Source organism: Symphalangus syndactylus, chromosome 9, assembly GCF_028878055.3.
Source record: "Symphalangus syndactylus isolate Jambi chromosome 9, NHGRI_mSymSyn1-v2.1_pri, whole genome shotgun sequence".
Lineage (NCBI taxonomy): Eukaryota > Metazoa > Chordata > Mammalia > Primates > Hylobatidae > Symphalangus > Symphalangus syndactylus.
In genome coordinates, this window is record NC_072431.2 from 61,144,817 (window position 1) to 61,154,521 (window position 9,705).

General features: G+C 56.1%; 1 protein-coding gene across 1 annotated transcript; it reads right to left on the reverse strand.

Moving 5' to 3' along the window:
• Positions 1–5,704: 5,704 nt before the first annotated feature.
• Positions 5,705–7,474, reverse strand: HSPB1 (heat shock protein family B (small) member 1). The gene is made up of 3 exons (XM_055292772.2): positions 6,934–7,474; positions 6,139–6,202; positions 5,705–6,013 (listed from the first exon to the last, which is right to left on the reverse strand). Exons 1-3 carry the CDS (start codon positions 7,295–7,297, stop codon positions 5,824–5,826), a joined length of 618 nt encoding a protein of 205 aa, XP_055148747.1. The 5' UTR covers positions 7,298–7,474; the 3' UTR covers positions 5,705–5,823.
• Between the last annotated feature and the right edge of the window lie 2,231 nt (positions 7,475–9,705).

A 9,705-nucleotide genomic window follows, 5' to 3' on the forward strand; every position in this document is an offset into this window, starting at 1 on the left:
CGTGCTGGCAGTCCTCGCTCGCTCTCGGCTCCCCCTCTGCCTGAGCTCCCACTTTGGCGGCACTTGAGGAGCCCTTCAGCCCGCCGCTGCACTGTGGGAGCACCTTCCTGGGCTGGCGAGGCCGGAGCCGGCTCCCTCAGCTTGTGGGGAGGTGTGGAGGGAGAGGCGCGGGCGCGAACCGGGGCTGCGCGTGGCGGTTGCAGGCCAGCGCGAGTTCTGGGTGGGCGTGGGCTCAGCGGGCCCGCACTCGGAGCAGCCAGCTGGCCCCGCCGGCCCCTGGCAGTGAGGGGCTTAGCACCTGGGCCAACAGCTGCTGTGCTCCACTTCTCGCCGGGCCTTAGCTGCCTCCCGGCGGAGCAGGGCTCGGGACCTGCAGCCTGCCATGCCTGAGCCTCCCCACCCCGCCGTGGGCTCCTGCGCGGCCGGAGCCTCCCTGACGAGCACCGCCCCCTGCTCCACGGCGCCCGGTCCCATCGACCACCCCAAGGGCTGAGGAGTGCAGGCGCACAGCACGGGACTGGCAGGCAGTTCCACCTGCGGCCCCCGTACCAGATCCACTGGGTGAAGCCAACCCAGCTCCTGAGTCTGGTGGGGAAACTTTATGTCTAGTTAAAGGGTTGTAAATAAACCAATCGGCACTCTGTATCTAGCTCAAGGTTTGTAAAGACACCAATAAGCACCCTGTGTCTAGCTCAGGGTTTCTGAATGCACCAATCGACACTCTATCTCGCTACTCTGGTGGGGACGTGGAGAACCTTTGTGTCAACACCCTGTATCTAGCTAATCTAGTGGGGATGTGGAGAACTTTTGTGTCTAGCTCAGGGATTGTAAATGCACCAATCAGCACCCTGTCAAAACGGACCAATCAGCTCTCTGTAAAATGGACCAGTCGGCTCTCTGTAAAATGGACCAATCAGCAGCATGTGGGTGGGGCCAGATAAGAGAATAAAAGCAGGCTGCCCGAACCTGTACTAGCAAGCTGCTAGGGTTTCTTTCCGTGGTACGGAAGCATTGTTCTTTCACTGTTTGGGTCCGCGCTGCCTTTAAGAGCTGTAACTCTTGCCGTGAAAATCTGTAGTTTCACTCCTCAGCCAGTGAGACCACGAACCCACCGGAGAAACAAACAACTCCAGACGCGCCGCCTTAAGAGCTGTAACACTCACCGCGAAGGTCTGCAGCTTCGCTACTGAGTCAGCGAGACCACGAACCCACCAGAAGGAAGAAACTCCGAACACATCCAAACATCAGAAGGAACAAACTCCGGACACGCCGCCTTTAAGAACTGTGACACTCACCGCGAGCGTCCTCGGCTTCATTCTTGAAGTCAGTGAGACCAAGAACCCACCAATTCCCGGCCCACTGGGACTACAGGCGTGCCACCACACCCGGCCATACTGGCCAGGCTGGTCTCAAACCCCTGATCTCGTAATCCACCCGCCTTGGCCTCCCAAAGTGCTGAGATTACAGGCGTGAGCCACTGCACCCATTTGGGAACACCTTTTCTTTTTTTAAATTTTATTATTTATTCATTTTTGAGACAAGGTCTTGCTCTGTCACCCAGGCTGGAGTGCAGTGGTGTGATCATAACTCACTGCAGCCTCGAACTTTTGGGCTCAAGTGATCCTCCTGCAGGTGCACACCACCACATGTGACTAATTTTTTTTTTTTTCTTTTTTTGCAGAGATGGGTTCTCGCTATGTTGCCCAGGCTGCTCTCTAACTCCTGGTGTTAAGCAAATCTCCTGCTTCAGCCTCCCAAAGTGCTGGGATTACAGGTGTGAGCCCCTGCGCCCAGCCTGCAGTGCCTTTCTCTAATTTGCACTAGGCATTTACAGATGAGGGACACTTTTTTTTTTTCCTGAAAGTCTTGCTCTGTCACCCAGGCTGGAGTGCAGTGGCCTGATCTCGGCTCACTGCAACCTCTGAGTAGCTGGGACTACAGGCGTGCGCCACCACACCCGGCTAATTTTTGTATTTTTAGTAGAGAGGGGTTTTGCCATGTTGGCCAGGCTGGTCTTGAACTCCTGACCTCAGTTGATCTGCCACCTTCAGCCTCCCAAAGTGCTGCGATTACAGGGGTGAGCCACCACGCCCAGCCAGATCAGGGACACTTAGAGCTATGATGCTGTTCACCATCCCCCATGTCTTGATATGTCCTCCAGGCCCCAGGGGAGCTATACTCAGAGGTTCCCCCCCGTATTCCCTGGGGGCAGTTTCCCTGGGAGGGCAGTATGAGAGTGGGGCCTAGCCCCCATATCAGAGATTCTGAGCTTTGAGGGCCAGTGCCAGACTGAGACAAGCCCAGCCTCACCCACATCCCTCTGCTATTCTGCTTCCTCCCTCCTCTCCCTCCCTTGCCAACCCCTGACCTCTGGCATTGTTGCAACCCCCTAGGTCCTGGTGTATGCATGTGGGAATGCTGGGGAGGTGTTTGGGGGGCCAGCCTGACCCCTGCCGTGCCCTGGGCTCTGCCAGGGTGGCATAAGGCTTCGGTGGTCTGGGGCTCTGTCCCTGGGCTGGAGCTCCAGTTCCCCCAACCCTCCTGTCCCTCCTCTCGGTGGCTCTCTCCCATCACCAAGAGGCTCTTTGAACCTAGCTCTGGGGTCCCTTGTCGCTTTTCTGTGGGCAGCTTTTGCTTCTCTCTCCACCCTCTCAATGGAGCAGTGGAAAGCTGCACCTGCCAAATCCTGAGTCGATTCTATAGTCGGAGTGATGATGGCGCCTGGAAATAATTCACTCCTGGGCAACCAAGGCCCGGGGCTGCCTGATCTTACAGATTCTAAGGTCAGCAAGCCCTAGACAACACCCCTCCTGGGGAGGAGGGGCAGTTCCAGGCCTCTACAGGCCTGTCCTGCCTTTTTGTTTGTTTGAGACCGAGTCTCACTTTTGCCCAGGCTGGAGTGCAGTGGTACAATCTCAGCTCACTGCAACCTCCACCTCCTGGGTTCAGGCAATTCTCCTGTCTCAGAATTTGAGACCAGCCTGGCCACCGTGGAGAAAGCCTGACTCTACTAAAAATACAAAAATTAGCCAGGTGTGGTGACAGGTGCCTGTAATCCCAGCTACTCAGGAGGCTGAGGCGTGAGAATCGCTTGAATCCGGGAGGCGGAGCTTGCAGTGAGCCGAGATCATGCCATTGCTCTCCAGCCTGGGCGACCGAGTGAGACTCCATCTCAAAAAAAAAAAAAAAAAGAAAAGGCAGGACAGGCCTGGAGAGGCCCGGAATTGCCCCTCCACCCCAGAAGCAGCACAAAGACTCCACAAATCTAACACCCAGCAGAGACCCCCAGATCTGGGCCACCCTGCCCCGTCCTGCCAGCCAGAGCCCACTATGCCCAGAGGTGCTGCCCCAGGCTCACATCATCTGAGCTGAGCCCTAGAGCATGGGCTGGGACCTGCTCTGACTCCCCACCCTGCTCCAGATGTGGGTCTCTGGACAGGGAACCCAAGAGGGAGTAGACTGGGCTGGGCACAGGGACTCGCTCCAGTAATCCCAGCACTTTGGGAGGCCAACACAGGAGGATGGCTTGAGCTCAGGAGTTTGAGACCAGCCTGGGCAACATAGCGAGACTCTATGTCTACCAAAAAAAAAAAAAAGCCAGGCTTGTGGCGCGCTTCTGGAGATGCCTTGAGCTTAGGAGTTCCAGGCTGCAACACTTTGGTATGGTGCACCAAGATCCCACTACTGCACGCCAGCGTGACAGTAGGAGACTGTCTCTAAAAAAAGAAGCTGGGGCCGGGCGTGGTGGCTCACGCCTGTAATCCCAGCACTTTGGGAGGCTGAGGTGGGCAGATCACCTGAGGTTGGGAGTTCGAGACCCGCCTGACCAACATAGAAAAACCCCATCTCTACTAAAAATACAAAAATTAGCCGGGTAGGATGGCACACGCCTATAATCCCAGCTACTCTGGAGGCTGAGGCAGGAGAATCGCTTGAAATCGGGAGGCGGAGGTTGCAGTGAGCCGAGATCACGCCATTGCACTCCAGCCTGGGCAACAAGAGCAAAACTCGGTCTCAAAAAAAAAAAAAGCAAGGTGGTGTGGGGTGATATTGGGGGTGGTGTGGACATGCTCCAGGCCCTCGCCTGCAGGGTGCCACGCTTCTTAGGGAACCTGGAAAAGTCAGGCTGTGGGCTGAGAAAACATGGGAGTATCTTTTTTTATTTTTTCCTGAAACAGTCTCCCTCTGTCACCCAGGCTGGAGTGCAGTGGCTCGATCTCGGCTCACTGCAAGCTCCGCCTTGAACATGGGAGTATCTTGCTATAGCCTCAGACTCTGGGTCCCTCAAAAATTTGAGGACCTTGGGACTGAGCTCCAAAGCTCCCATCTGTTTTTTTGAGATGGAGTTTTGCTCTTGTCCCCCAAGCTGGAGGGCAGTGGCACGGATCTCAGCTCACTGCAACCTCTGCCTCCTGGGTTCAAGCGATTCCCCTGCCTCAGCCTCCTGAATAGCTGGAATTACAGGCATGTGACACCACGCCCAGCTAATTTTTGTACTTTTAGTAGAGATGGGGTTTCACCGTGTTGGCCAGGCTGTCTCGAACTCCTGTCCTCAGGTAATCCACCCGCTTCGGCCTCCCAAAGTGCTGGGATTATAGGTGTGAGCCACCGCGCCCGGTCCCCCGTCTGCTTTCTACCTCCACAACTTTCCCTGGGCCTGGTTAGAGGGTGGCAGCTAGGGCAAGGGCAGACAAGGGAGAGGGGAACTGGGCCCGTGGAAGCTTGACTACACCTGGAGGGAGGCCAACTGGAAATCAACACAGGCAACAAGAACTGCTGGCCCAGCCAGCAGCACAGGTCTGAGCCCGTCAGTTGGCCAGGGCTCTGCCCAATCTCCCCACCCCGAGACTCTGCGGGCTCCGTTCTCACCCCAGTTCGGCTTGCCAGTTCCCTTGTGACTGCCAACAGGGATGCCCTGGCCTCAGGGAGTGTGGCGGTGACAGAGATCTCAAAGCTTGCCAGGTCCACTGCGGTGTCCTTGGGGTGTGCTGAAGCCGACGCCAAGCTTTTGACATAGTAATCCTCCCATCAGCTCTGTGGGGAGGTGCAATTACCTCTGCGCCCCTTCACCTGGGACCCAACCTAGGCGCTCCTGAGAACTCAAGCCTCAGGTGCTTCTCCTATTTCCTCCCCCTTCCCCACCTTACAGTTTTAATTGCAACTGTGACCTTGCAATCATGACCTCTTTTTTTTTTTCTTTTAAAGACAGGGTCTCTTTCTCTCTGGGCTTTTGGTTGTTTTGAGACAGGATCTTGTTCTGTTGTCCAGGCTGGAGTGCAATGGCACGATCTTGGCTCACTGTACCCTTCAACTCCTGGGCTCAAGCGATCCTCCTGCCTCAGTCTCCTGAGTAGCTGGGACTACAGGCGTGCAGTACCACCCTGGCTAATTTTTATTTTTTAGAGACAGAGTCTTACTATGTTGTCCAGGCTGGTCTAGAACTCTTGGCTTCAAGCACTCCTCCTGCCTCAACCCCCCAAAATGCTGGGATTGCAGGTATGAGCCACTGCGCCCGGGCTTACGACCTCTGTCTTTATGGATGCTAGTCAGCCTGTGTCCAGCAACCTACACCAGTGTACCCACATGGCCCAGCACGGGGCTGGGCACACAGTACACCCTGAGCAAAGGTGACTCCTGAAAGCCAGCAAATGGCAGGTGCCTGAGGCTTCCTTCCACAAACACCAGGGCCTGGGCCAGTGACAGGTGGGTTGCTTCGAACTTTATTTGAGAAAAACAGAAGATAAACGTATCAAAAGAACACACAGATGGTGGGGGGAGGCACAGCCAGTGGCGGCAGCAGGGGTGGGCATCCGGGCTAAGGCTTTACTTGGCAGCAGTCTCGTTGGATTTTGCAGCTTCTGGGCCCCCAAGCTGGGCCCGCGACTCGAAGGTGACTGGGATGGTGATCTCGTTGGACTGCGTGGCTAGCTTGGGCATGGGGGCCTCCACGGTCAGTGTGCCCTCAGGGGACAGGGAAGAGGAGACCTGGGTGGGGTCCACACCGGGGGGCAGCCTGGACGTGCAAAGAGGAAAGGCGAGCGTTACATTACGCAACGGGTGGGTCCCTGTGCCCTCTTCCCTGACCACCCCCCTCCTCCGCCACCCACCCGCCCCCCACGACCTGGCGCCAGGACTCACGTGTATTTCCGCGTGAAGCACCGGGAGATGTAGCCATGCTCGTCCTGCCGCTCCTCATGCTTGCCTTTAGGGGGAAGAGGGAAATCAGACTGCGGGGGAGGGGACCGCCTTTTGGCCCCGCCAGGCCAGAGGCCCCACCTCCTGCTCGGAAGCAGCCAGGACTGCAGGCCGGCAGGGATTAACAGAGGGGGTTGGGGATGGGGGCATGCCCGCCGGTCTGGGCTCTCAGAAACTTCTGGAAAGTTCTTCGATTCAGAGTTTTGGGAGGAATGGAGCAGGGCGCCGAGCTGCGGAGTGAGCAGTACGCAGGCGCACTTGGAGCCGCGCACATGCCCACTCCGCGGCTAGAAACAGGGACCGCGCCAGGGAACCCCCAGCTTATCTGGGGATAGGGCTGTGGGTGGGGGAGGGGACTCTGTGGAAAGGCGCATTTCCTCTCCTCATCGATGATCTTTAAAAAAATGTTTTGTTTGCTTTATTTTTTTGTAATGGCGCGGGGTCGTGGGGCGGGGGGCGCGTCTCGCTATGTTGCCCAGGCTAGTCTTGAACTCCTGGCCTCAAGCGATCCTCCCGTCTCGGCCTCCCAAAGCGCTGGGATTACAGAGCAGAAAGCGCCCTTAGAAGCGACCCGCACTCCGAATTCCTGAGCAGGGGAATCAGGGATCCTGTTTTTCCCGGTGCTGGGCCAACGTTTAACTCCCCAGGCCCCCGGGACCCCTGTTCCAACGGCACCCCCCGGCCCTGCCCGCCCTGCTAGAGCCTCCTCCCCTCCCCTGCAGGAGCAGGGGGGCTCACCGGTGATCTCCACCACGCCATCCTTGGTCTTGACCGTCAGCTCGTCCGGGGCGAAGTGGTTGACATCCAGGGACACGCGCCAGCGGTCTGCCGTGTGCCGGATCTCCGAGACCCCGCTGCTGAGCTGCCGGCTGAGCGCGCGGCTGTAGGCGGGCGCGGCCACTGCGGGGCTCTCGATCGCGGCGGGGGGCAGGGGGCGCACGTAGCCTGGCCAGCTGCTGCCGCCGAACCACTGCGACCACTCCTCCGGCAGCCGGGGCAGCCCGAAGGCCTGGTCGAAGAGGCGGCTATGCGGGTACCAGTCGCGGAAGGGGTCCCAGCTGGGGCCCCGCAGGAGCGAGAAGGGGACGCGGCGCTCGGTCATGCTGGCTGACTCTGCTCTGGACGTCTGCTCAGAGAAGTGCGGGGCGCTGGGCCCAGCTACACTTTTATGCGCCTCCAGTCGGGTATTTTTAGCAGGCGGTGTTTGAGGTCTCTATTAATGGCAATGACCCGTTTGAGGGCCGCCCCTCCCCATGCACTCCTCCCCCAGCGTTCAGGGGCCGTGGGCGGGGCGAAGAGGGTTCAGCCCTCATCTGGAACCTTCTCTCGTTAAGGAAAGCAAATGAGTTCGAGAGCGCGACGCTGGAGCCGTGCCACGGCAGGGCACTCGCCGGCCCTGGTGCTTAAGCGTTGCTGGCTGTGGCCCGTGGCCAGGGCCGTCCTTTTGTTAAGGAGGACAGAGCCAGACAGGTTAGGTTGGGGCATACAACTGAGAAGTGGCAGAGGCAGGATTGGAAGTGGCAGAGGCAGGATTGGAACCACACGCGTGTGAGATGGAATGTGATAAAAGGAGTCTGGTGCTTGAGCCCAGGAGTTGAGGCTGCAGTGAGCTATGATCTCACCACTGCACTCCAGCCTAGGCAACGAGAGCAAAGCCTTGTCTCTTAAAAAAAAATTTTAAAAGGGGCTGGGTGCGTGGCTCATGCCTGTAATCTCAGCACTTTGGGAGGCCAAGGCAGAAGGGTCCCTTGATGCTAGGAGTTTGAGACCAGTCTGGGCAACATAGTGAGACCCTACCTCTACTAAAAAATATTTAAAAATTAGCTGGGCATGGTGGTGCATGCCTGTGGCCCCAGCTACTCTGGAGGCTGAGGCAGGAGGATCCTTTGAACCCCGGTGAGTGGAGGCTGTGGTGAGCTGGATTGCACCACTGCACTTCAGCCTGGGCTACAGAGCAAAACCCTGTCTCAAAATAAGTAAATGAATAAATACAAATACAAAAATAAAGCAGTCTGGGCCGGGCATGGTGGCTCACGCCTGTAATCCCAGCACTTTGGGAGGCCGAGGTGGGAGGATCACCAGAGGTCAGGAGTTTGAGACCAGCCTGGCCAACATGGTGAAACCCCATCTCTACTAAAAATACAAAAATTAGCTGGGTGTGCTGGCAGGCACCTGTAATCGCAGCTGCTGGGGAGGCTGAGGCGGGAGAATTGCTTGAACCCAGAAGGCAGCGGTTGCAGTGAGCTGAGATCTCACCACCGTACTCCAGCCTGGGCTACAGAGAGACTCTGTCTCAAAAAAAAAAGAAAAGCAATCTGGTAATCTGGTGTGGTTGTTAGGCGTGTGGACTTTGAAGCCAGACTGCCTGAATTCACATCTTTGTTCCATCACTAAGCAGATGAACTTGTGCAAGTTAGATTCTTTGTGCCTCGGTTTCCCCATCTGGAATTTCCCCATCTGGAAAATAGAGATGATAATGATGGTAACAGTCATGCATTGCATAAAGATGTGTAGGTCAGCAAGGGACAGCAAATATGAAGGTGGTCCCATAAAATTATATTACTGGCTGGGTGCAGTGGCTCACATCTGTAATCTTAGCACTTTGGGAGGCCAATGTGGGAGCATTACTTGAAGCCAGAAGGCTGAGACAAGCCTGGGCAACACAGTGACTCCATCTCTACTAAAATTCAAAACAAATTAGCCAGGCATGGTGGCATGGATCCGTAGTCCCAGATACTCAGGAGGCTGAGGTGGGAGGAGCGCTTGAGCCAAGGAGGTCGAGGCTGCAGTGAGCCTGATTGTGCCACTGCACTCCAGTCTGCATGACAGAACAAGACCCTGTCTCAAAACAAACAAAAACAATTAGTGTGTTTTTACTGTACGTCTTCTATGTTTATTTTATTTATTTATTTATTTTGAGATGGAGTCTCCCTCTGTCACCCAGGCTGGAGTGCAGTGGCCCAATCTAGGCTCACTCCAACCTCTACCTCCCATGTTCAAGTGATTCTCCTGCCTCAGCCTCCTGAGTAGCTGGGACTACAGGCAAGTGCCACGACACCGGCTAATTTTTGTATTTTTAGTAGAGACGGGGTTTCACCATGTTGGCCAGGCTGGTCTTGAACTCCTGACCTCAAGTAATTCACCCGCCTGGGCCTCCTAAAGTGCTAGGATTACAGGTGTGAGCCACCGCGCCTGGCCATCTTCTATCTTTAGAAACACTAGTACTTACCATCATGTTGCAGCTGCCTCCAATATTTGGTGCAGTCATATGCTGTAGAGGTTTGTAGCCTAGGAGCAGTAGGCTAGACCATATGGCTTAGGTGTGTAGTAGGCTGGACCATCTAGGTTTGTGTAAGTCCACTCTGAGATGTTCCCACAATGATGAAATTGCCTAACAAGGCATTTGTTGAATGTGTCTCTGTTATTAAGTGACTCATGACTGTAATGGGTTGGCCTGAGGATTTGGTGACCTAATGCAGGTGATGACTTTGGCCCGGAGCCTGGTACCTC